Source organism: Sinocyclocheilus grahami, unplaced genomic scaffold (assembly GCF_001515645.1).
Source record: "Sinocyclocheilus grahami isolate Dianchi unplaced genomic scaffold, SAMN03320097.WGS_v1.1 scaffold1.1, whole genome shotgun sequence".
NCBI lineage: Eukaryota > Metazoa > Chordata > Actinopteri > Cypriniformes > Cyprinidae > Sinocyclocheilus > Sinocyclocheilus grahami.
Window position 1 is genome coordinate 4,274,693 of NW_015505180.1, and position 27,970 is coordinate 4,302,662.

At 38.4% G+C, this 27,970-nt stretch overlaps 1 protein-coding gene across 1 annotated transcript in view; it reads right to left on the reverse strand.

The window, feature by feature from the left end:
* The window catches only part of LOC107593478 (uncharacterized), a 26,332-nt gene extending 3,547 nt beyond the window's left edge, over nt 1-22,785 (reverse strand). The window contains exons 1-8 of the mRNA XM_016283248.1: nt 22,762-22,785; nt 18,566-19,042; nt 17,998-18,450; nt 14,839-14,994; nt 11,286-11,501; nt 10,135-10,220; nt 9,428-9,536; nt 7,389-7,457 (exon numbers count right to left, since the gene is read on the reverse strand). Of these exons, the coding sequence (XP_016138734.1) occupies nt 7,389-7,457; nt 9,428-9,536; nt 10,135-10,220; nt 11,286-11,501; nt 14,839-14,994; nt 17,998-18,450; nt 18,566-18,797 (1,321 nt within the window). The 5' untranslated portion in view covers nt 18,798-19,042; nt 22,762-22,785. The remainder of the gene's footprint in view (nt 1-7,388; nt 7,458-9,427; nt 9,537-10,134; nt 10,221-11,285; nt 11,502-14,838; nt 14,995-17,997; nt 18,451-18,565; nt 19,043-22,761) is intronic.
* Between the last annotated feature and the right edge of the window lie 5,185 nt (nt 22,786-27,970).

Genomic DNA, 27,970 nt, shown 5'->3' on the forward strand with positions numbered 1-27,970 from the left:
GTCGTGGATAGAACACTTGGTTGAGTGCATCAGACAAGACGACGAAGAAGTACTCCTGTAGCATCAAGTTTTCACAAGTTATTACACATGCACCTGAATAATTATGTATGTAAATATTTATGTTACAATTATGAAAACGTTTTTATAAATTGCTGACAGTACAATACTGGACAATGATGTAATCTGCAGAATTTACACTTCAACTATGAGACTATGGTATAAATAAATACAACTGTATAACAGTTTCACTGCAATTCATGTTATAATGTTAGAATTAAAGAACAATAAACATAATACATATTACCGTTGCACTTATCTGTACATAGTAAGTGTAGTTATTTTTAAGTGGTTGTTGACATCCAGTCTAAAACGTGATTTAGCCAAAACAAAACAAAAAAACAACAACAATAACGTTACCACTCTAATATGTCTTGCAATATCCGTGCGTGCAAAGGTTCTGCGCCATCCTCTTGCTCAATATTCTCGGAGTCTGAATCTGGCTCAAATTGAATTTTCAAAAATGAAAATTAGCCCATAAATTACTCACCCTCAAGTCATCCTAGGTGTATATGACTTTCTTCTTTCAGACGAATCCTGTCGGAGTTATATAAAAAATTGTCTTTGATCTTGTCTTTGATACGTCATCCACCCGGAACTGCTTCCAGGTACAACAGTGAGTGCAAGCTACATTAAAGTGATTATTATGTTTTGACTATGGATATTTTTCTTACAAAACGCATCGATTCGCTACAGAAGGCCTTTGTTCACCCCCCGGAGCCGTGTGAGAGACTTTTTTTTATGGATGGGTGCATTTTAATTAAGTGCTTTTGGACTGATGCATGCAACACCCGCTGAGTGCCATGAAACAGCTTGAAAGATCAAAGACAATTTTTTTATATAACTCTGACTGGATTCGTCTGAAAGAAGAAAGTCATATACACCTAGGATGACTTGAGGGTGAGTAATTTATGTGCTAATTTTCATTTTTGGGTGAACTAACCCTATACCGGAGCAGATGGAACTCGCTGCTTTGGCAAGGGGCGTGGCAGTACTGAAACACCATCTAAGCTGTTTGCCAATCACAACGCACTGGGATAGCTAACCAGTCACAACACATTTCATTTTTCGGGAGGTCCTCAAGTCATCCTAGGTGTATATGACTTTCTTCTTTCAGACGAATCCTGTCGGAGTTATATAAAAAATTGTCTTTGATCTTGTCTTTGATACGTCATCCACCCGGAACTGCTTCCAGGTACAACAGTGAGTGCAAGCTACATTAAAGTGATTATTATGTTTTGACTATGGATATTTTTCTTACAAAACGCATCGATTCGCTACAGAAGGCCTTTGTTCACCCCCCGGAGCCGTGTGAGAGACTTTTTTTTATGGATGGGTGCATTTTAATTAAGTGCTTTTGGACTGATGCATGCAACACCCGCTGAGTGCCATGAAACAGCTTGAAAGATCAAAGACAATTTTTTTATATAACTCTGACTGGATTCGTCTGAAAGAAGAAAGTCATATACACCTAGGATGACTTGAGGGTGAGTAATTTATGTGCTAATTTTCATTTTTGGGTGAACTAACCCTATACCGGAGCAGATGGAACTCGCTGCTTTGGCAAGGGGCGTGGCAGTACTGAAACACCATCTAAGCTGTTTGCCAATCACAACGCACTGGGATAGCTAACCAGTCACAACACATTTCATTTTTCGGGAGGTGGGCCTTCATCAAACCCGGAACTAATCGAGCCATTTGTGCCAGGCTGGGGAGAAAGGTATTGTAATAATGTAAATTATGTGAAAAATAATGCGTTTTTCGACCACCAAGCATGAGAGCATGTTCTCGTACACCCCCAAAACTAAATCAAGACTTTGTAATAGAGCATAATAGGACCCCTTTAAATAAATGTAAGAATAAATATAAATTGTTCACAATTCTTCTAATGTATAAGTCATTTAGTGTATTTTGAAATATAAAATAGAATAAAATAAGATGTACCCCTTTAATATACCGCTATTTGAGACTACAAACAATGCCTTCTTTCTTTTTGTACCTATACTTGGCTTTTTCTGTGAATCAGATACCAATGGGCCGTCTGTGGCAGAATTCTCAAATGTTCCCCTTAACTCTTCCATTCAAAATCTACTTATTCTGTTTCCTTCCTTCTTTACACTTCATAATCACATTTTCTGTCCTTCCTCAAAGACACCATTTAAAAGCAAAATGCTCTCTTGAGAGACCTGGAGGTCTGTTAATTTGCCAGCGCTCCCAAATTAGCAGCTTTCATTAGAACTCATTGAGAAGTCCTCACAAAGAACTTCCTGCGTTTAGAGACACAAAGAGTGAGATCGATTAGTACTGAACCTGTGGGGGTTTCTGGATTGTCTGTTCTTCAGCATTTAAATCTAAAACACTGGTCTGTGATGTGGCTTTGTGCTAGTGTGTGAGAGAGGAGAGCAGGAAAAACAGCTCTTATTCTCATTAACACAGCCACACATGAATTCCTGGGGTCAGTTAGGTAATTATTTTACCTAACTGTGCTTCACAAAGACACATTTTCTTGGCTTTCAGCTTTTTATCATTTTAACAGCCTTATGTTTTTAAATCTGAAATTACAGAATGGGCTCAACGATACAACAGTAAATGTATTTTTTCCAACTCTAAGACAGTGGTTCTCAACTGGTGGGGCTGCAAGTCTGTTCAGTGTTATAAACAGCCGGGTAAAACAATGCTAAATGCTGATAATAAAATGCAACAAATCATATAGTTGTGCAAAGTTAGTTCACTGAAAGAATTTGGTTTGTGCCAACCAAAATTTGTTTGAATGAATTATATGCTGCAGTGATTAATGTTTTTTAATTAATAAAAAATTATATGGTTAAAAAATTATATTATAATAAAAGGTATATAATAAAAATTGTTTTTTTTAAATATCAACTAATTTTACTGACATTTTTGTTCAAAATATTTGTTTTCTCTCCATAACTTTAATAATTTGTTTTCTCACTATAACTAATTTTATAATATTTTTTGTGACTATTAGCTAAGATATATAAGGTATGTTTACTATATTGTGTGTTGTGCCATTAACAGATTTTTCTGGTACAAATAATATATATATATATATATATGTGATCATTTATCAGTATTATACACAGTTACACAGTTCACATATGTGCAGATATTGCAGATAAGAGCAAGTATCTCTGCTTCTATTTCAATTCTTATCATATAGGCTAATGCTGCTATGGATTGCTCACCTTGGCAGATGCCAATACATCACACTCAACAGTTAATGGTATGAAAACACCAGCCATATTTTATGGTTTAGCAAAATGGGCAAATGAGATGTGAAAATGGACAGTTAAGCACTTGCTCAGCTCTAAAAATAGGTCATAGTAGATCTGTGATCAGCTCTGTGCAATGTGAGAACACTGGCAAGGAGGCACCTTTGCAGAAATCCTGCAAGGGCAAACAGGTTTACATAGTTTATGACTCATAGTTTATGATCCATAGGCTGTTGGTCCTTGTAATCTGAGCAAGCAGACTGCTGCTGTAGTTTTCTGTTCATGCAAATTTTATTATCACCCAGTCAAGGAAAGCCATTTGATGTTTGGTTGTTTGAAAAAAATGCTGGCAAGACTTCACAGGTGAGGTCAGAGAAAGTCAGGTTGTACTTCCCACTGGAAAAATAAATTTTATTGACTACTGCTCTGGAATTAAATAGTGAAACTAGTGACTTTTCTGGCCAATGACACTGATTTAAATAAAATTTTAGAAAAAATCATGTTAAAATGCAAGTATAAAATATGACACCACAGGCTTTTGAGGAATGTTTACTTGCACGTCTCAGTCATCATTGTATTGCATTGGATTCTGTTTTGCTCCACACAATAAAAACTACAGACCTTTGATCAACGAAGCATTTAAATAACATCTTACTAAGACATATTATTGGGAGACTTAGAATCACTGATAACTGATATGTATGCACTTTATGCTAGTAGTCTGCTGTACTGTTAAAAAGATCACACTGATAAACATTGCAAGCTATAAGAATTTCATCTTGCTTTTGGCCATATAAATATCAGCAAATGCACCAATTTGCATATTTTGTTCAGTTTGGGCCTCTGAATAAAATCTAGGTGTTTCCTCCTTGAGTATGAGCTCCGTATCCTCCTATATCACTATATAAGCCATAAAAGCATGATGTATCAAATATGATACTCAACAAAAAACACATATGCAAAACATTTTTTTAAACATTTTGTCTAAAGGTACAAAAACATTTTTAAAATTTTTATTTTTCTAACTATTATTTAATATGTCAGGCGGTACAGAATGATCCACTAAATGAATAGATTTGAGTCAACATACAGTTCAGATTTAGCGTGTTTCTAAAATGAAGGTGTATTTTTTAAAGGATTAAACATCTCCAGACCCTGACCGCTGTGTGAAATCAAATTTCACAGGGTAATTTGCGAAACCCAACTAATTCCATTCAGCGTGGCCTATCTCTCCCTGTAAAACCTCCTTTTCTTACACTGCCTAATCCTCCAATGCAGAACAGTGATTACTGAACGGTCAAAGCTGGAAACAATGCACAGACCTACTTAGAAACCATCTTAAACCCACACACGCCAGGTTACCATACCAACTGGCCGGCCTGAAAGAGACAGATAGCTGGATTTGGCTGAGAGTGGCAGAGTCAAATCCTTCATCTAGCCCCTCCCCTGGTGCTCACAAGGCCATAGAAGACAAAACACAAACCTCCCCTGGTCCGCCTTGGTTAACACACACCCTGCCCACCCTCCCATGTGGAAATCCGAGCATCCAGCGCACCAGAAAGAAGCAAGAAGGTCGACCGTGTATCTCTTTCTTTGTGTGTTTGAGAAAGGGATGAGCGTCAACAACACAATCGGGTGGCAAGAGGCTTTTAGCAGTGCCACCCAGAGCCATTCTCCTCGATCTTTCGACAGAATAGAAAATCCCTCCTTGATTATTATTCATGGTACCGATTGTCCTTTCTGGATCTTCAGTTTCCCAACACGTCATTCTAGCAGCGCTGACAAGTGCCAATCAAAGAGTTGGTATCCGCGTCTCAGGGCTGTCCAAACGATTGAGGATTTGGCAAACAATGGCTTCCGAGCCCTCAGTGACAGTAGGAGAGAGACAATGGTGGCAAAGTGACTGTGTCAGTGTGTGGTCCTGTTTTAGAGTGAAACGATCCTTCTCCGAACACAGCTAATCTCTCCTTCCCCATCTCTTTCATTCACGCCCTTAATCTGTTCGCCAGTGCCTGGTGTCTTCCAGAACAATCCGCCTGGGTCAGTCCGGCTTAGGCTCTTGTTTTTGTCTGGGATGATGGCACATTCATGTCCCTCTGTGACATCTTCAGTTTCAGCTGAATGCTAAAGACTATAATAAACACTTGCAGGGGTTGCCTGAGTGACCAGGAGAAAAGCAACAGTAGTCATTCCATCACAAAAATGGATTAGGACACCTATGAATTCATTATGAACTGGGAGCACAAAGGAGTGTTTAGGGAGCCGACACTGGTGGGAATCGGGACCGTGTCATGTGTCATTTTGAACAGTGACCGAAACACCTTTATTAGCGGGTGCGATTTGAAAAGCAATTGTTTCTTTGAGCTGATGAAAAATGTATGGTGTCTTGCAGAAACAAGACACATCATATTATTTTTATAAGGAAAAAAGTCTAAATCAATTCAAAACAGACAAAATCACACACAAATAAGCAGACTATTGATGACTTAAGCCCTGTAAGGCCTGACATATGAAATAATAGTGTGAAAATTAATGAATGAATGAATTTATTTAAATGGTAAATTTTATTGAACCTTTAAACAAAAATGTTTGCATACCTTTTTTTGTTGAGTGTACATTTGGCTTTATGGCAGTTTGAGGCCCCAACTGAACAAAAATATGTAAATTGGTGCAGTTGCTCATATTTATATGACCCATGAAGTCAGAGAAAAATTTAGATATCTTGTAATGTACATTTTGTAAATCATGTTTGTAAATAATGTAAATCTTTATAACAGTATAGCAGACTACTTACATGAAGTTACTCTATATTTTCAAATAATGTCTTAGTAAGATAATATTTAAATGCTTAGTTTTATGACCAAAGCTGTAAAGTCGTTATTGTGGGGGCAAAACATACTGAGAGATGTACAATTAAATGTTCCTCAAAAGCCTGATGTGTCATATTTGATACTCTCATCAAAAAAAAGTGTCCAGTAAGTGTCATTCTTGAACTATTACTACCAATATAAAAGTTATTCTAACATTATAAAAATCAGTCAATATTTCACAGCAAAAAGACGTGTTCCATGACCTGAAGGGGGACGTTTTTAGAATGATAATAAAAGTTATTTTGCTTGCTAAAAGCATATCAATCAGATGACAGAAGGTTTGTAGTAGATTGTGTTCTACTGGTTTTTCAGTTGATAATTCTTTGAACATGTTGATAAATTAGAGGACTTAGATATTTGTGTACCAGATACAGTAGGCTTTATATGGTTAAACAGTTAGTTCACCCAGAAATAATAATTCTGGCATCATTTATTTACCCTCATGTCATTTCAAATCTGTATGACTGTTCTGCGGAACACAAAAAAAGATATTTTGAAGAACTGTCCATTTAGCTAATGAAAGAATTTGGGGGTCCGAAAGAAAATAACTATCATTAAATAAGAAAAAACAGACATTTTTCAGAACATCTTCTTTTGTGATCCACATATTAAAGAAAAGTCATACAGGTTTGAAATGACATGAGAGTGAGTAAATGATGACAGAATTTTCATTATTGGTGAACTGTCCCTTTAACATTAGTGGTTTTGATTGTAAGGGGTATGCTTTTTTCTATAATTTCTCACACTTTCCTCTCTAAAATGTAAACCTTTAAGAGTTTTATTTTATTTTTGATTAGCACAAGAGTCCCAATCGGTGATAATCCACATGCTCTTCTCTGCGGGAGGCGTTAATCTCATGTCCACTTTTTTAGTCACATTGAGGCCTCTTCAATGCCTACTGGCCCTGGGATGACCTCGCACTGACCCCATACTGACCCTCTCCCCAGGAGTGACCATGTCTTTGGACTTTGAGGAGGGTTGTTGCATTCAGACACTCCCACTGTCTCCTAGGTTACATGAGTAACATCTCTTTTGAGGTGAATTACTTTTACTTGCTCCTTGTGAAATAACTGAACCCAAGGTCCCTTATTCATTTTGTTCTGGTTAGTTTCAAAAGACTAACCGAAAGGATTTTGGTGTTGGGACTATGAATTGGTGTGTGTGTGTGTGTGTGTGTGTGTAAAGAGTATTGTCAATACCCCATTGGTGTTATAGCAGAACCACTCACCTGTCAGCAAAGCACTGGGAGAGAGAGGTGACAAATAGAGTGGGACATTCTTATCTGGGAAATCACAACCTTGTGATAAAACAGAGCAAAAAAAAATTTTTGATTTAGTTTTCTTTTATGTTTTTTCTTTTGTGAAACACAAAATGAGAACATTGTTATTTTCCAGACAGTGAAAGTAAAGGGTGAGCAATGTTTATGATGCTTTAATGATGTTTTGTGCTTGAGGCCTGGTCACCATCCACTTTCATTGTATAGAAAAGAGCAGCGTTATGATTTGTCTAAATTCCTCGTTTTATCTTCCATGGAAGTAAAAGTCTATGAGTTTGAGACAACATGACAATAGTTGAGTAAAAGATTACATTTTTGCCTAAACTTTCCCCTTTAACAACTCAAAAGACTGAGGAAATTTTTGTTATAGTCCTTGAGCCTTAGAATGGGTTGTTTTGGGGGCAACTTTGTGCCCTGCAGATATGCCAGTCTGAGCTGCTAATAGAGGTGGGCAACTGATCGAGTAACATGGAACATTACTTCCTCAACACAATGACGGATGTTGGTCATTAACGTTATTCTTCAAAGCTATGACAGATGCAATTCAGCTCTGTCATAGCAGAATAGGCTTGGACAGGATATTTCCAGTCTGGTTGTGGTTGCATCATGAGAAGTAGGATGAGAGTATATTAAAGAAGCAGACTCTTGATTTTTTTTCTAGGCCCTTATTTCATTTATGTGCATAAGATGGCCACACAGGGAAGACAAGCCTGGCACTAGGCAGCTGCCTCTCAGAGGGATTATGTGGCTTAACTGTACCGGAGACACAAGGATACCAAACACTGGCCTGGCAGTGATGAGAGCTCCATGGAGTGGCACCTTAACTCTGCACACTCTTAGCAACATGCAGGTATTCATCCTGCAGGCTGACATTATGATAGAGCTTTCAGCTTTCCACTGGAAAGGTGTGTTATACTGCTTGTGTGCTGGAATTTTTTTTTTTTACTGATGTAGGGGTATTGAACTGAACGTTGTGGTCACATGTGGTCACATCAATGATGTGTATTTTGCATATTTATGGTCATAATGGTTTCTTTTTTTTGGGCCCCTTGTTTTCTAAAAAAAAAAAATAATTCATTAAGGTTACAGTGAGGCTTTTTTTTTTTTTACTGATGTAGGGGTATTGAACTGAACGTTGTGGTCACATGTGGTCACATCGATGATGTGTATTTTGCATATTTATGGTCATAATGGTTTCTTTTTTTTTGGCCCCTTGTTTTCTAAAAAAAAAAAATAATTCATTAAGGTTACAGTGAGGCACCTATAATGGAAGTGGATGGTGCCAAAATGTGGAGGATTTAAAGGCAAATGCAAAGCTTAAACATTTATATAATCACTTACACTACTGTTCAAAAGCTAAGATTTTTTTTTAAATATAAATAATTTTTTTCAGCAAGGATTCTGAAATATTCTGCAAAGTTCTTTTGAACTTTCAAAGAATCCTAAAAAATGTATCACAGTTTCACCAAAAATGTTAAGCAGCACATCTATTTTCTTCACTGATAATAACAAGAAACACAAATGTAATGGCTGCTTCAGCTTTGTCATCACATTGATAATTTACATTTAAATTACAAATCAGTTATTTTAAATTGTAATAATATTTCACAGTATTACTGTTTTTACTGTATTTTTGAACAAATAATTACAGCATTGGTGAGACTACCTTAAAAAAAAAAATCTTACAGACCCCAGACTTTTAGATGGTAATGTACATTCATTTTTCTGTTAAAAGCTGTGTATTATTTGATCTGTAAAGCTGTTTAAATCATATTTTATACAGTCATTTTATGGTTTATGATGTTATGTTGAAATTCCACAAATTGAGCTTAACCTAGAATATTCCTTTAAGCAAACCTGGATTTCAACAGTGAGAGGGTCAATGTGACAATTGTTATGATTTCCATCTGTCACGACTCACGTGTCATTTCTCAACTGTAATCAAATCCTTTGTAATAGTTACATGTTAGGTGGTATGAGTAGGGGCACACCTTGGTCCTCACAGGTGGGTTTTTCTTGGTTCTTGGAGCTACTCTCAGACACACTTGAGCTGAGAGAACAATAGGATGATGTCCTTGATCCACTCTCCATACTGATGAGCTAAAAGCACAACAATTAACACACAAACAGGACAGAAATGCATAACCACCAAATATGAATGTGTGTGTGTTCGCGGCCATGGCCGTGCTAAGTGTGGGCCCTGCTGTGCTGCAAAGAAGCAATGGCCTCCCTAGTGTCGACAGTAATCTGTCCTGGGCAAAATCTATTGTACTGAAACTTAATTGACGGCAGCTTACAACACATTCATGTTTCGGCCACCATACCCCTCCCCTTGCCTTCCTCCTTCCTTCATAAAAGAAAGATTAATGCCTCCATCCCTTTGCACCTGCATCCAGTGCTTTGAGTCCCCGTACCCCTCGCTGACATTGTTTACCCCCTAAACCTTGGCCTTTGACCCAGCTGTGGCACATCCATGTCCTAAAATTCAGCCCCCTTATCAGCATGGCAAGTCAGAAAAGCCCAACTTTCTTTTCTATAAGCGACTGCACCTTTTTCTCACCCGTAGTGACTTATTAGCTCCACACCTGCCGCCTAGCAGCAAGCAGAAATCCCCCAGTCGCCTCCATACAGCAACGACAGCCATAAAGTGGCTCATAGATTCCTTTATGTGTGTGTTGAAATGGTTGAAATGGCTCACCCCGGGGCGCTTTCTATGTCCCTTGAAAGTTGCCAAAGAATCTTGGCTGCTGTTTCTGCCACTTAATGGTTTGCGGTTGTCCAGGGCTGCAAATAGACACACATGGCTTGAAAACAAGGGCAGACCAAATATACAAATGCAAAAGAAATGCAAGAAGAGGTATGATAGTGAGTGATTAATGCCTTGTATTTGACATGACTGAAGGTCAGAGACATAATCCCTCTGCAAATACTGATAGAAATGGTGCCTCACAAACGCGCAACAGCACCTGTCTACTCGCAGCATGCCAGGTGCAGACACACCTAGCGAGGAGCCTGGCCTCCACGCGCTGCCGTGCTTGTTTGTGCCAGACTTTAGAAACACATTAACACTATTTCAAAACACATCCGATCAAGATTGCACCCAGATCTGATCCGGCGCACGTGGTTTTCCTTTGTAGTGCCTTTATCTGTGGATTGCGCCTGAACAATGCACAATAGCCGCATCGCAGGATTACGTCCTGATAGGGGGCCATTGCAACCAGACGTGTGGATGAACTGAGGTTTTGGGTTAATGATAAACTTGACCCGTTTTTTATCTTGATTAACATGACTTTCATAACTCCATAAAGCGTTTTTTTTTTGGAGGAGTAACAAACCGCTACATCTTTATGGCTTCAGTTAAGGACTTGTAGCCACGCGCCCTGGAACAGGTGAGAGGCATGCCAGCTTTGGTTCAAAGGTAACAGCAATGGGGTCACACACACATACACAAATACTAAAAACATTACTCTTAAAGACGGCCAGCAATTGGCACACCCGTAACGTTATTCCCCGACGCCCTCTCCTTTACACAGCACAATTGCCAAATTTCCCGAACTCAAATCAACCGTTCCTTTTGGGATTTTTTGCCCCCCTTCTTAACTGTTATTTTTCAGAGTTATTTAAAGGCAATCAAGGCACTGTTGCTCATGAATGTAAACATTACAGTCTGATGAAAGGTGACAGGGAGGGATAGCAGGGTCCAATGCGTCTGCTACAGTCTTTTTATGCGCAAATATGCGCACAGACAGGCAAGCTTATACGTGCACACACCCACACACAAAGGGACGCACACATTCACCACTACGCTGGACAGGTGCTTGGCAGCTTGTTATATGATATGTAATGTACCTGTGGACTGATAATATTGGGGAATGCCCGAGCTCCAGACTCTAAGGCCAGGTTCATACTCCTCCCCGTCCGGAGTATGACACCATTCAGGGCTTGGGATGGAACCTGGACTCTCGGATCCTCTTCTCTCCAATAGCAGGAGCTGCACACGGGACAAAGATCCCAGATCACCTGAATCACATCCCACAGTTAGTGCCGCAAGTCCAGGACTCAGATCTGTGAAAAAATAGGAAGAACATGCATATCAGTCAGGTCTAATTTGATGTGGATGTGATATAAAAACATTTCATGAGTTCACACTTTCGTATAATTAAATAAAGGTTATGCGTATTTGGCGTGCTGTCCAGGGAGAGGGCTCAGAGCTCGGCAAGACTCCCGAGCCCGGGGCACCCCCTACTGTCCGGGGAGAGGGGTCCGAGCTCAGTGTCCAGCCCGGCCAAAAGCGCTCCCCCCGAGTGCTTCTCCCTGTGCTGGGGTAGAAACTATGCTGAAGGTGCGGGGTCGGGGTGGCGGAGGGGATGCTGAAAGTCAAGAGATAACGAAGGTAGGATGAACTTGGTTATTTTCTCTTGTGCTGATTGGATAAATGGTGTAATCACTAATGATGGACTGGCCGTGTTAATTATCTGTGCGTGCTCCTCCCGAAATTTGTTTATAAACATCACTTATTTTTTTTGAATTAATAAAAGATAAATCAAGGAAAATAAAAGATTTTTGTCAAATCTGCGATAAATTTGGAAGAGTGATCTGAATTAGAGATAATGAGAAATATATGTAATTGTGGTGCTTTTTGAAAGCTCTGGTTGTACAAAATAATATCATAATTCATATTCAAATATTTAACTAATATTTATCAAATGTATTTATATAAAATAATAAAATAAATGATCTTGAATAAATTGTTTAATAAATTTAATAATTTTTTTTTATTTTCAGATGCATGAACAGTATTCAAAGTAAACATCAAGATCACCTTTATCACATTATCACATCCTCCCCCTTTGGGCGCTAACATGTGCCAGCTTTTTGAAGAAACTTGTTATGGATGTAAATATTATAAAATCTTAATTTGTATCATATATTTTTGGCGACAGTAATTGCTAACACCTGTAAAAAAAAATTATAATATAATATATATAATATAATATAATATAATATAATATACATTTTAAGGGCTTCAAGAGTTGAACAAATGTCTTCCATATAAATTTCAAACCAACAGGTGTCATGCAAAATGTGCCCATGTCTGATATCTATATGCTAGACATGCCTTTCTGTTCATTATTTATTTATTTTTACTAAAGTTAAGGATCACACTTTCATCATGTCCTAAGGGTCCTGTGTTCACAGTCACACCCTGTAGTAACGGGAGCACTATCACTATATGGGCCACATATGCAAATCTCCAACCCACACTACTGAGTTGTAGCAATTGGGGGAATTCACTCTACTTTCACACTCTACTCTAAACCCTGAATCTCGGCACTTCACACGCTATTTTTACAGATATAGAAATTTAACCATTACAATGCCTTTCAGAGATACACCTCCATAAACAGGCCCATGAGAGTTTTAGGTGTGTCTATTTTTTTAACACAGACAAAGTGGAAGAAAGACAAATTGACAGAAAAAAATTTCATTAATAACCTGTTTGAGGGATAATGAGCAAATCCCCCCCCTCCTCCTTTTTTAATGTTCTCAGATGAAAAATGTATTGCTCTCAGTTATGTCTCATTTGAATGTCAAATGAGATATTGAATAACTAAATAGGAGTATAGTTACGTATAAATTGCATTGATAACATTGCTCATATCAAACCCTGTTGAAGAGACCAGCTAGTTTGTGTTGGTTTGGTGCTGGTCTAGCACTAGGACACCAACATCCAAAACACATATATGCTGGTTTTAGAAGACACATATACGATTACTCACTTTTTCCTAGGATAAAAATCTGAGAAATGGGAGTATTTATACAAAACTATCCATCTTACTGGTGTCTAGGAGAAAAAATTGAGATAGAGAGATCTCCTTTGAGATTTTCCATTACTATAGCCTGTGTATAACTAAGTTTCTTCACCTTCTCAACTTTGCTGTTGAAAAGACTTACTAACTCGTAAACACCACTAAGCCTGGTTTTGAATCTTGGCCTAATGCTCCTCACATCCTCTTTATTAAATCCCTGCGCTGTTCAATATGCTGTATACTCACAAAAAACTACTCAGCGACAGAGATTGACAGTTATTCCATATGGATTTGAACACAATGACATGCATTACAGTGGCTGGTGTCTATGCAGCTGAACACTGCATTACAAGCACATGTTAGTCATCCAGAGGAAGCTAGAAAGGTGAGAAGGTCAAGTCAGGAGGTCAGGTCACACAGGCACCCGGAAATGCTTAACACCTTGTCAAGATTCAGGAGGAAATTGTGAGGGAATAATTCACTTAGGTAATGTTTCTGTGCCCCTCTCTCTCTCTGACCACATTGGTCACACACACAAACACAGCAATAATCCTCAGGGCAGGGTGAAGACAGGGACTGTGTCTAATTGAAAGATTAGGTTTTTGATAACATTTGAAAAAATGTCTGCGGGGCAATGCTGCCGTGAGACAATGCCGAGGCCGGTTAGTACGCTTGTAAACCAAGTTTACACAGCAGCAAGTGATTTTAATCTCTTGGACCTTACAATATTAGAATTTTTCCACACCTGACAGCCTAACGTATTTACCAAGGGACATTTCTGTTGAAACAGAGAGTAAGTAATTATAGCATGTCAAACCAATATGCAAGTTTTAAAACAAACAGGCTAAACCTCATTCAGAAGATTTCCATAGACAATAAATTGATTACTTGGAAAAACTTAAATATGGAGCAACTTCTGTTTGTTACATGCAAGTCAATGGATCAAAATTATGGAGAACTGTTATTATTCGCAAGTATCAAAATTAAACAACAAAAAGGTAAAAAAAAAATACTGTTCTGACTTTGAAAGTTTTCAACAGAAATAAATAAATAAATAATTGCTGTTATATTATATATAAAATATTATATAAAAGTTTGAGGTCAGTAAGATTTTTTTTTCATTTAATTCAGAAAAATAAAATCAGCATTTTTAATTAAGCAAAGGTGCATTTAAGTGACCAAAGGCGAATATAAGTCACAAGTTTTATATTTCAAATAAATGCTGCTCTCTTCAATGTTCTATTGCTCAAAGAAACATGAAAAAGAAATGTATCACAGTTTCCACAAACATATTAATCATCACAACTGTTTTTTACAACAATAAGAAGAAATGTTTCTTGAGCCCCAAATCAGCATATTAGAATTATTTCTGAAGGATGTGACACTGAAAACTGGAGTAATGACTCCATAAATTAATATTCATTTATGCCCTCACAGGAATAAATAGGAAAACAAATATATTAAAAAAATACATTGTTAACGTAACACAAAGTAATTCTTCCCGGTAATATTTAATCACTTCTTTTTGTTTAGTAAAATGACAATATAAAAAGCCTCTGTTTGAATTGTGTCCATGGTTTGGGCAGTATTACCTGTGGTAGGTGAGGATCGGTCAGTTTGACTCCCGGCTGGGTGGTCTGGAGACACACAGGAACTTGAGTGAGGGGCCAGATCATCCAGCTCAGCAAAGATATCAGACTGTGACCTGTCGGACTGGGAGTCAGGGGTCCCTTCCATTAAACTCTCATCTGAAACGGTCCAAAAATATGATGAGTAAATACAAACGCAATATACTGTGTAAACATCTCTTTATGCATGGATTTGCATTTTAGCACAATGGACATTTTAACCTATTTCCTCAGCTGTCATGCCAGAATACAGTTTGATTATTGCTCTAGGCTGATTGAATATTGTAATACCTTCAAGAGCAAAACAACCACCATCATTACACCCTCCCCTGCAGGGATATCTCAGTTCCTGAGAATGACTTTTGTCCAGAAGCTTCTGGTACAAGTGTAGACTAAAAGATATACACATAACGCTAACAGTCAGGTGACTCGTAAACTTTATACTTTTAAACTCTACAGTTCGCTTGTGTGCACAACTTTAGCTTATTTCTTATTCTATTTTCATCTTAGACTCTACCAGACAAACACACATATACACACACATTACACACACACACACACGCACATATGTGTGTGTGTATACAGTAGATAGATAGATAGATAGATAGATAGATAGATAGATAGATAGATAGATAGATAGATAGATAGATAGATAGATAGACAGATAGACAGATAGATAGATAGATAGATAGATAGATAGATAGATAGATAGATAGATAGATAGATCGATCGATATATTACACACACACATACACACATACTGTATATGTGTGTGTATGCATACATACATACATACAGTACATACATATATTCAAATAAGGTTTCCATGTCTGCCTGCACACACACACAGCTATTGTATGGGAGCAGCCCTCGGCTTACCACTCACACATACAACAGAGGGACTTGACTCGACACTTCAAAACATATTGGTGCTGTCAAGCTCACCGTCATCTTCAGCCAAGTGCTTCTTGAGACGGTCTATGAGTCTGTGAGGGAGTGCGTGTGGGGTTTGTGTACACCAGCCTATAGGTTGAATGAAGGCAGGGTCAGAAATTAATCGGGCCTTGGGGTAAAATGGCATTAAAGTTGACAAAATGTCCTGATATTCAAAATGTGTGTACAAAAAAGCCTAATAAAGCTTTCTTTGTGAAATAAAAAGTCACACTAATGTTCAAAAGATTGGGGCCAATATGTTTTTTAAATGATTTTGGAAAGAAGTCTCATGGCTTACCAAGGCATTACTCAAAAATACAGTAAAACAGTAATATTGTGAAATAGCATTACACTTTAAAAAAAATTGTTTTCTATTTTAATATTTTAATGCATTTTTACTGTAATGGCAAAGCTGAATTTTCATCATCCATTACTCCAGTCCTCAGTGTCACATGGTCCTTTCAGAAATGACACAGATTTGTAAATTTGTAACATTCTAAATGTCTTTACTCTCACTTTTGATCAATTTAAATGTATCCTTATTGAATAAAAGCATTAATTTCTTTAAAAAATCTTACTGACCCCAAACTTTTGAATATGTATGACTATACAACATGTATACATAGTTTGTATACAGGCACTGTTTGTATGCATAAATGTTACTTTAGTCAGAATGTTTAGTCTCTGTAGTTGGTGTTTAACCCATATGTGCCATATTTGTCCCCCAGAAAGCTGGTCAGTTTTACAAAAAGACCTCCAGACTGGCATATAGTGCTGTTTTCACACAACCGCATACAGACCGACTTGAAGAAAGTTAGAAAAAAAGATCCCCCATTGCAATAATTTTGAAGTAAATCACTAAACCGCAGCTCTACTATCATATCAGTGATATATTATCTGTCTAGCCCCATAAGTGAGCAAACAAGACACTGATAGTCACTTTATCACTCCTCTGACAAAAAAAAGAGAAAAGACAAAGAAATCTCTCTGCAATTTCTGAATTGTCTGCTCTCTTTCATGAACTCTCAGTTTGAGTCAGATGTCAGTGCCCCGGCTCTTTATCCTTACAGGGGACGGTAAATTAGCACACGGAGGGCATCTAAGAGATACTCATTGTAACTGAGGCTCGCTCACTGTTCGCCCGTCAGCGAGGCGGCAGTCAGCTCAGATTTATGACCGCCGCTCCACACGTCTGCCTTTCAGGGAGTGGAGAGAATAGAGAGAGAAAAGAGGAAAAAAGAAGGGAACACAGGAGGCTGAGGCTCAGAAGGGAGAACACAACGCAGCCGGCATCACTGCCACCCCCCTCGTCCCCCACAACGTCCCCCATTGTAAAGGCCTTGGCTGCTTTGAACCGGGAAATCAAACGGTACCAGCCTGATTCCCCATCAAAAGAACCCCCTCGCTTTCCCTCTGCTTTCAGTAAAGAGCAGAAGAGAAAAGCTCTTTGCCATATTTATGACTTAGTTGCTGTGTAGAGAAAGCCGAAGCTCATGGTCGTGGTGTAGGACTTTGATTTTCTTTTGTTCTCGTTCATGTCTGAGGTACGGTGAACATTCAGTTCTGCTGGCTCAACTGACCCCAGTGTGTATGGATGAATATGCAAGACTCAATCTAATAAAGCGTACAGTGTGTGTGTGTGTGTATGACATCAGGTATTTTTAAAAATGTCCCCAGAAGAATAGCAAACCTTGAGCCAAGTTCATAAATGGTGTCCTAATTCATATATTAAAATATATGACGATTAAAGCGAAACAAAACAAGTTTTTTTTAATGAGTACTTTTGTCTTGTTTTACAGTAAAAATACATAAACATATTTAAAAAATAAATGTACTTGCAAAGCAAAATATTAAATGTTACACTATATACAATATTATAATTTGGTTTTCAGAGAATATATCTCTCTATAAAAATTGATCTATGTTACAAATAAATGAACATTTAAAAAAAATATTTTTCTGAATCTGGTACAATTTTTATCTCTTGATTTAAGCACAATTTCTAATAAAATTCAGTGAACTTTATTCTTTAAAAAAAATAGGGGTCAGAAAAATACACGTAGATCAATATTGAATTCTTAAAAGCTTACACAGTTTTCTCAAGTGCTTCTCAAGTAAATTTATCTTTTTATAAGGATAGTCATTATAATTAGCTTATGTTTTGAACGATGTGTTTATGTTTAAACTCACCTTGCAGTTCATCCTGCTGTGGCATGATGGGAGGAAGCACAGGCCAAAGGTTCCATTCTGATCGACTATCCACTGTTGAGCAATCAGGTTTTTGTGAATGAATACTCAGGCCAGACCGACTGGATCCAGGGCGTCTATGCAAGGTTTCATTTGTGGACTGTTGGACGACCGGGTTTTGCCGAGATTGAGGGGTATTGGAGGTGTAAATTGGAGTGTCTGGCAGGCAAGTGGAAGGTGTTTCTTGTTTGCAGGAGGTGAGAGATCTGGAGAGATGTGCTTGAAGGACGTCCATTCGTGAGCTGGCCTGACTGCAACTTCCTGCAGAGCTAAAGTGAAGCTCGGGAAGAGAAGTAGAGCAGCCCTCTTGATAATAATTATTCTGGTCAAGGTCAGAAGCATGGTTATCTTCGTCATCTGTACTATTGTCTTCACAATGGTCAACACTGAAGCTCACTGGCAATGTAAAGAGAGTGCATAAATCAATCAAGGATCTCTTAAATGCATCATTTACATTTTAATTTTAGATGATAACCAAGTGTTCAAAGTCAATGTTAGGAGAACTGTGTACCTGACAGGGCATCTGAGAAGCTACTGTTCAGGTCGGTGCTACGGCTGAACTGGCTTGATGAAGGGCAGCTAAAACTGGAAAGAGAATTTGGGGTCACAGATGAAGTTGGTGTGCCTGGAGTAATTGGGCTACTTGGAGTACTTTGGGTGCCAGGAGTAGTTGGGGTGGCTGGGATGCTTGGGGTTGTCGGGGTGGACAGAGTTGTTGGGGTCATTGTGTCCTCTTCAGCCATTTCATGGTGCCCTTTATTCAGATTTTGTGGAGCAGAGCATGCATCTTCTTCCTCATCTGTCAGTTGTAAGTGTGTATTGGAGGTTTGGGATTTCTGAGGGTGATCAACAAACTTGAGTGTCAGAGAAGGACTTGTTGGAGGTTCTGGAGAAGCTCTACTTGGATTAGGGCATCCAGGTACATGCGGTAGAACCACACTGAATTGACTCCTGCTGGAATTATCCACATTTTGGTTACTCTTGACATCTGGGAAAAGAAGAGGTTGAGATCTTTTGAAATGAATGTGGTTATGAGGACAACCCATCTCAGTGGCACATTTTCCAATTTTGCTCCTGTAGGGCCACCTTCCTGCAGAGTTTAGCTTTAACCTGTTCCAACACACCTGACTGGAAGTTTAGTAACCCTTTTAGTTGGTTAGAGCAGTGTTTCCCAACCGGGGTGCCGCGGTAAAAAATTTTTTTTAAATATTTTTAAATTGCTAAAATGTTCAAAAAAGCATCTATTATATAATGTCCATTTCTGATGTCGCCAATAATTAGAGATGCACCGAAATTTCGGCTGCTGAAAATTGGTTCACCGCTCAGGTTTCACTTTCACGTGGTGTGACGCTCTGCGTATTATCCCGCTCTATGCGTGTGCGCTCCGCTCAGTGGCTCCACTTGTATACCGTTCATGCTTATCGGAACAGCAAAGTCCACTCAAAAATTGAGCCGACAGGAAACATCGATGTAGGACAGTATTGTTTCTGTCTGCAATAGCCCTAATGTGCTGTAACATGGTGTGGTATATGGGCAACTCTGGTAACGCTGCCCTCTCATTCATTGATCTGCTAACCGCTATGTTATGCTCACATGTTCTGATAATAATAGCTTTCTAGGACTAAACATTATTTGGATAATTGGTTAAAAAAAAAAATTATAAATATCTTAACCCTACTGTTAGACCTACCTGAAAAACTAAAAAGCAATTTATTTAATTCGAAGGCCTGTCGTTATTTTTTATTTGTGCTATCATTATTAATTTCTTTATTTGTTCTTATTTTATTACTGACTGCTTACTTGTCATTTTTTATTCAATTCAAAGTTTGAAATCAAGCTATCTCGTGCTACTGCACCAAAATTACCCCACTGTAAAATTAAAAAAACACTGAGTGAGCAAAGATTTGTGAGATAGCTAGTTATAATGGTAATTAAATAATGTTTACATATGTACATAAGCCTACATTAAAATCTGTCATATAAATTGGTCTCTTCATTAGAAATTAGCCTACTGATTGCCACCATTGATGGTAATAATATTATAATATATAATATTTAAATAATATAAAAAATATCTGTATGACATTATATTCTGCAGTTCTTCCCTGTTGTACCGAATATCTATACTTTTCAAATTATCATATCGATGTTAGAAATTCAAATATTGTGACAAAATAACTTTTGTAGGGTGCCACAAGTTTGTTAAAATTTCCAAAGGGTGCCGCGACTAAAAAAAAGGTTGGGAAACACTGGGTTAGAGATCTGGAGCTGAACTCTGCAAGAAGGTGCAGGATTGGAAACCCCTGGCCAAGGGGGAGATTACATCTGGGTCAAGGTTAGGGTCGCACCACAGGATGAGTTTTGGGGAATCTTTACTCAAAAATGCAAATGAGAAAGGGCATCGCTAATGCACAAGAGCAGAAATCCTTCACTAAACAAACCATACCACAGCATAGAGCACCCAGTCTGCAGCTGTCTCATGTAGAGATGAACAGGACACACTCACACACTCAAACACACACTCACGTACATCCACACACACAGGCTTAATGACAGGCATTGTTCGGGGTGCACACAAAAAGAGGTCCTGAATAATTAACATGGGCGTCCTGCATGAGGGTCAGGAGGAAAGCGTATTCATCATCATTTACAGCTAAAAAGGAGAGGAGTGAGGCAAAGGCCACCCAGCCCAATAGCTGACGCTGCCCTACTCCACTGAGCCTCAGAGCAAACAGTCTTTTGCCTGTTGCGGGCCCCTGGTTCCTAACAAGGGCCCTAGACACCCCCCTTCCCCTCGAAAACTCTGCCCCTCTGCAGGAGCAGCTGTCCAGTTCCCATCTCAGTATGCAGAGGGACTCTAAGATATGATAATTACCACTTGCAACCACTATATGAAGGAACTCATTCTCATAATTGGGATTAGAAACCCCATATAGCTAATTATGGATGCAATGACAGCAAAGCAAACAAATGAGCCAAGCCTGACACTTTCTTCAGTGGCTATTGATGCTGATGCCTGCTGGGAGAGATTTACAGAGACTTTCCTCTTGCATGATGTGCAGTATTCCTTGCCGGTCTTTCTTTTGCTGAAGAAACCGAAATGACATATGATGTTTTAGTGTAGTTGTCTTGTTATGACAAAGGGCTTTGCTAAAGTTCAAAGGTTCTGGGACAAAATGTTTTTGGGTGGGCCCCATAGCACTGGGCTTATTGAATAGAATGTACTATAGAGGACCTCAGTGGGTCTCCCCGAGAATTGGAATTCTTCAGATTTCAAATTGGCTCCCTTTCAAATTATGAGTTGGAATTTGAATTGAATTGACCTCACCCCACATTCATCTATCTATCTATTTTTTATCCCCCCCCCCAAAAAAGTACACAAATAAACCAACTGTCTTTGGCTTTCGTCCCTTATCATTTGTTGTCCCCCAGGCCAGTATGTTGTGAGTCCCCCAGCAGGGGCCTGTGTTGAAGCAGACCAGAGGCCCCTACACAATACACTCTTGTTCCACTCAGTCTGTGTCACTGAGGAGTCAGAGGACAGAACAGTGAGAGAAAAGGATTGAGTGAGGGGAAAGAGAACGAGAGAGAGAGAGAGGCTGGAAAGCACATAGCTGCACTGCTGTTCTTACAATATCATTGCCTAGTCCATCTGTCACAGTCTCACACACACAAAATGTATGTGTGTGAACGACATGTGTCATATCGCACTGTTGTGGCCTCGCCCCCCTGCTCTCCTTGGGGAGCTAAAGGCAGGTCGGGGTTGTTGTTAGAGTCTCCGAGCACCATATGGCTGTATAATTAGTTTTGGCCTGTGATGTAAAGTAATGCTCCCATCTCTGCTGACTCCCAAGCTCACTCTGAAAGGCATGGTCCTGATGTGCGTTAATGACCAATCTTATCCAAATACCTTCACACCACAACACTGAGGCCTAATGGAAGTAGCAGGCCACCATGAGGCCGGCGCCACAGTAAACATGCATATATGAGCTTAATGGATGCGTGCCATTCATTTAGATTCATATTTGCGTTCTTAACAGTAGCTCAATTTCAGATCATTTGGTTTAATTTGAGCAAGACATGGTACACTGTCGAGCTATAAATGAGTTTGTTTTGGTGAGGAAGGTCATTTCAAAACTGAATGATAATTGCTGTTATTCAAAACGAATAGTTTCTCTGAATATAAATAAGGGATACACTGATATGAAAATTATAATACTGATCAATAAGTCAATAATTATTTTCAAGTAATATTAAATTTATATACATTTATATAGTCTTACGTACATTTAAATTTATATATTTTGTCTAAATAAAAAATTTAATAAATGAATTATTTAAATATTACAGGGGAATTTAGGCAACACATTATATTGTAGAGAATGAAAAATGGATGTTAATTTTGAAATTTGCTAAATTATTATTGTTGTGTTTTTATTGTTTTTGTATTTTAAAGATTACCTTTAAATAAGCAAAGTTGATGGCAGGGGTAATGTAAATGGGGAAATGAGCATGCACAATTATATGAATAAATAATAAAATATTTATTGATGAATCTCAAATAACAACTGATATATGATGCATATGAATGTTCTTCCTTTTCATTTTCATTAGAGCAAGGGCACTTTGTTAAATTTAACCCCTGTGCCTGCTGTGCCCTTCGCCTGAGAAAATATATCAGTAAAAGGACTGTATATCAGTACTAACCTGGACATCTTGGTTGGGGAGCACTCTGCTGCCGTTGTTTTTGCCCCAGAGGATTAGGCCCTGGTCTGGGATGCATGTTTAGGAAATGTGGGGGTCTGAAACGGACAGGCCAGGACTCCATATGAGCATGAAAACGAGAACACAAGGGCGGAGGGCATTTCTCACGTCTGATTACCTGAAGAGATAAAAAAAATATCTTTGTACTGATTTACAAAATAACATTTGAAAAGTCACTGCACTGGTTCAGCCTAGCTTGAATAAGCACCTCTCTGCAGTGCCCCCTAGTGTTGACTTATTGAAACAGCTTATTCAATATGGCCCTTCACTGTGACACACACATACATTTAGCATTCTTGCTGCAGGGCTAGCATGGTCCTTCCTCAGTTAAATCAATGAATTTGGAGCAACAAGACGCAAGGAGCAGCAGTTGGTCAATAATGATATATAGAAAGGTTAACTTGTTTGCCCTTTGCCTGTCAGCTATAAAGACCAGTTAGCAAGCATAGCTGCATTCTCGGGCTAATTCATAACCTATGTTTTTATGTAACAAACACATAACGTACATTTTTATGGGAATTTGAACAGACTCTTGGTAATTATGGCACTTCTCTGTGTTTGTGTGTGTGCTCGCACACTTTCTCTTTGCTTTGTGTAGCCAGATGGGTGCCACACTGCTTATAACTTGTCAGAGAGCAAGTCTTAACGTGTCCAGTGCCACAGGGCAATGTTAACACAAATACAGACACGTCTTGATGTCTTTATCCCTTTTGAATTGACTGACAGTAAATTGCTGAGTAAACATGGCTATGTCTGAGCTGACAATGTTATCATAGGGGACATGTGCTCCCTGTTCCCTGCGTTATTGGAGCTCAGAGCGGTGGCCCGAAACTATTTTACACTCTCTCTCTGACACTAATGAAGCCTCTACTCTGATACAAACAGATCTTTTGCACCTTTTATCTCCCTTCAGTCATTCCTTCATTCATTTGATCTCTCTTTCTGTCCTCCTGTCCCAACACATCTGTTTTAAACGCCTGAAAGGGATCCCTATGTCAGTTACCTTTTTTTATGTTGTTAAGGTTAGTGAAACATGCAATCTTAATGTTTAGGATCACTTAAAGCCCATAATTGCAGTAACACCACATGATTTGAGAGGGGAAAAAATTCAATTGCACTTTTTTATGATAAAAAATTTAGAAAAAACTATAATAATAATTGTTTTTAAAGTTCTCGGTTTGCTGTGCTTGTTTGTAGAACTGCACAATTTTGCCCAACATATTGTGATTATAATAATAATTATCATTATCATTATTATTATTATTATTATTATTATAAATGTATTTAATTATTGAATAAAAATATTAATCAAAATAAGAAATATTACTATTGTACTGTTTTACAGTAAAATAAAAAACATATTTAAGACAATAATAATAAAAATAAATAATACAAAATAAAATAGTAAAAAAAAAAAATTTATTATTAGTAGAAGTAATAATAATACATGTTTATTTTATTATTACTAAATAGAAATATTAAACTAAACAAGTATTACTATTGTACAACAGCTGGCTTATAAGCGCTTCTCATTACAAGTTTGGGAAGATGGTTATGCACGTTATAATTGACCCAAACCCGAAACAGATGCAGAGATGAGTTTGTGTGGAGCAGCATTTACTGCAAATTGAGTCACTGAAAACACTGAATCATGAACTGCTCATGTGTAAAAGAACACAATGTCGCTCATCACTCTGAAACATGCAGCTCATATATTTAAATTATTTGATGAAATCACAGAATTTGCAATTTGTAATAATCACACAAAACCACATGGTGATTTAGGATTTATTCCAATTTATCATGGAACTCATAATTTTTCCCAAGTAACAAACTTTAGCATGTAACTTGTCCAACGTTTGTGCTATGGAGAATATGCCAGTGCCAGTGAGTTTCACTCAGGCAAACACTTCAGAAAATTAAAAAATTAGGCACTGATTTAGGCACACATCCCTCAAAATACCCAAAACCAACTGTCAGGCATCATCTCCAACCCCAACCTGAAAGGAATGAAAGTGAAGCATTTACTTGCAGAAGCTGTTTGGAGTCCTCTGAGAGTCACATTGTATATTAAACGCTGAGTGTCTTTGACCTTGTAATGGTGATTGTAGCCCCATGTCAGGCCTGAGGGTCCTCTGCCCCAGTATGTGGGCTCTTCTGAGGCCTACAGGAAATGACATGACCCCCTGGCGTCAGGCAGGCCGCACTGTGGCACACACACGCACACCGCCTGTACTAATGCCGTTAACCTCGAGTGTTTGTGCCGGACGGCCTTCTGACGGAGATGGGCCGGCGTTCGCTCGTGAATGTAGGGAGTCTGTAGACTAGAGTCCCAGATGGCCCGTACTGAGAAGAGGGCTGCATACACTCCTCAGCCTCTTCACAAACACACGTACACATACACACGCATGCTTAATAGCACTGCCCCTGTGTGAACCCTCCGCCGGGGGAAGACGAAGCGATCGGGGGCCAAACAGAAGTGTGTCTCTGTGCCTCTGTCTGCAGGGGAACAGAGGATTCCTCTCAAAAAGGCCTGACGTCTAAGAAAGCCAGGCTTAGCGCTAACAAGGTTAAACCCTGCTGAAAAAGAGTGACTTTTTCAATCAGCCAGATTTGTGTTTCTGCCCGCGCCATAATTAGCTTTGCTCTGGGACGGGGGGATGAGGAAGAGAGGAGTAGAGGAGAGGAGGGGAAGAGATGACAGTGGGGAGCATTGTGGAGTCTCTAGGATTGGGAGGACCAAATCTGATTAGCCGCTCGTGTCAGAAGCCAGGCTCAGATGCAGCTTAGCATTCTGAGCAACTTTCTACTTTCTGTCCCGGCAGACAATGGGGCTACTTTTTCGATCTCCTCTATCTCTCTTCACCCCTTCACCTTCTCTTTTAAACTTTCTGCCCTGTGCAAAACAGCTCACCCCATCCCGCAGAATACAGAGCAGGCAACCTTGAATGCTCATAAAGTATATAGGCCAAAGCTGTACTTAATTTTGTAACTTTGATAGTTATGTTGTGGAGAAAATAATCATAATTTACATGACTAAATTTAGTCAGCCTAGTTAAGTCGCACCATCAGCATTTGCTTGTAGAAATGAATTTTCTGTCATCATTTACTTATTTACTCTCATGTCAACACTCAACTTGTATGACTTTCTATGTATGTGTAAAATAACTGAATTTATGATCAAAATATCACTGGCTGTCAGCAATTTAACTTAGATTATTCAAAAGAAAAATATACTGTTCACAAGATTGGGGTCAATAAGATTTTTTTTTGTCTTTTGTTTGTTTGTTTTTTGAAAGACAATAAAAATGTTACAAAAGATTTCTATTTCAAATAAATTATGTTTTTAAATTTTCTATTCATCGAAAAAACCTGAAAAATGTCACAGTTTCCACAAAAATATAAAGTTAGTAATTGAGTAATTTTTTCAGTGTGTTAAAATTATTTCCGAAGGATCATGAGACACTGAAGACTGGAGTAATGGCTGCTGAAAATTAATTTTCCATCACAGGAATACATTTTATTTAAATATAAAATAGTTATTTTAAATTGTAATAATATCTAATCATATTACTGTTTTACTGTATTTTTGCATAAGAGACTTAATTCCCCCAAAAAATTAAAATATTTTTGTTGATTTTTTTAATGTTTAACAAACTCATATTTTTTATGATTATTATTATTATTTTTTTTTTTAAAGTCTTATCTCACCAAGGTCATCAGTTTACGGATGCACCTCTATTAAAATTCTTAAACATTTTTTTTTCATGTTATGGCTGATATTATAAAATTATTTAATATTTTATGCATAATATTATATTATATATAATAAAACAACTAAAAATGTTATGTTTTTGCCACAAGTGAATTAAGCTGGAGTAGTAAAAGAATTTTAACATAAAAAAAAAATCACAAATCAGCTTTCAAATCCAAACAATATGTTTCACTGTTCCAGAGTCAGAATTATACCCTCTTATTGAGTGCTAAGACAGTCAAATCATTGTCCTCCGATCGGATGCCTGTGTAGTTTGAATGCAGCTTGCCTTCCTGTGGCCACCCTCTTTTTTATGCACATAAAAATGGAAGTAAAGCTCCACTCGCCATTAAGAAAGGATGTCATACTGAACAGAATGCAACCCAAACCAAACCATAAATCACAGTGTAAACACCAGTGTTTGTCTGTGGAGCGAGGCGGGCCCACGAGTGTGTTTGCCCACCTGTGCATGTGTCATCCTTTGGGCGTACATTATTCAGGGCCCTGACGGCACTCGTGATGTCGTCTCAGTGGCGACAATGACCATGGAGACCATGAGGTATGAAGCCAATGGGTGGGTTAATCGTCTCTTGTTCACAATAGATGTTTGGACTGGGACGGCCCCATAAAGTTCACAGTGCTTGAATGCAGTGATGCGCCCAGTGTTTTATAGCATACTGAGGTGATCCAGAGGGCAAAGGATGTGTGTGCCAGCGTGAGTGTGCGTTTTCAAGTTTACCGATGCATAAGTGTGTGTTTATTCGTACTCGTGCGCCTTGGCTGATTGTGTACTGGTACGTTTCGAAGATGTAAATTAGTCAATAAGAGGCTGGTGGATCTTTGTGCCCTTTTTTCTTGTTTGTTTAACCAGAGGCCAAGACAGGAAGCCAGCCCACACAACTCGCTGTCCCCATGGTAACCTCTCTGTTGCCTGTGACACATTCACAGTCTCTAGCCTCTTGAAGACGGAGACAGTCAGGTGGATGGACACAAGCCATCAGTACATATGTATTTCCAAGTAATAGTGTGGGTCCGTGTTGGCCCCACTTTATATTAAGTGGCCTTAACTACTATGTACTTACATCAAAAATTAAGTACAATGTACTTATTGTGTTCATATTGTATTGCAAAACACTTTTGCTGCTATTAAGGTGGGATACGGGTAAGGTTAGGGACAGGTTTGGTGGTATGGGTAAGGTTTAAGGGTGGGTTAAGGTGTAAGGGATGGGTCAACTGTGTAATTATAAATGTAATTACAGAAATTAATTACAGAGGTAATTACATGCAGGTATTTTTAAAATATAATAGTACAATGTAAAAACATGTATGTTCACAATAAGTGCACTGTACCAAATTATTAATTTAAATGTAAGTACATAGTTGTTAAGGCCACTTAAT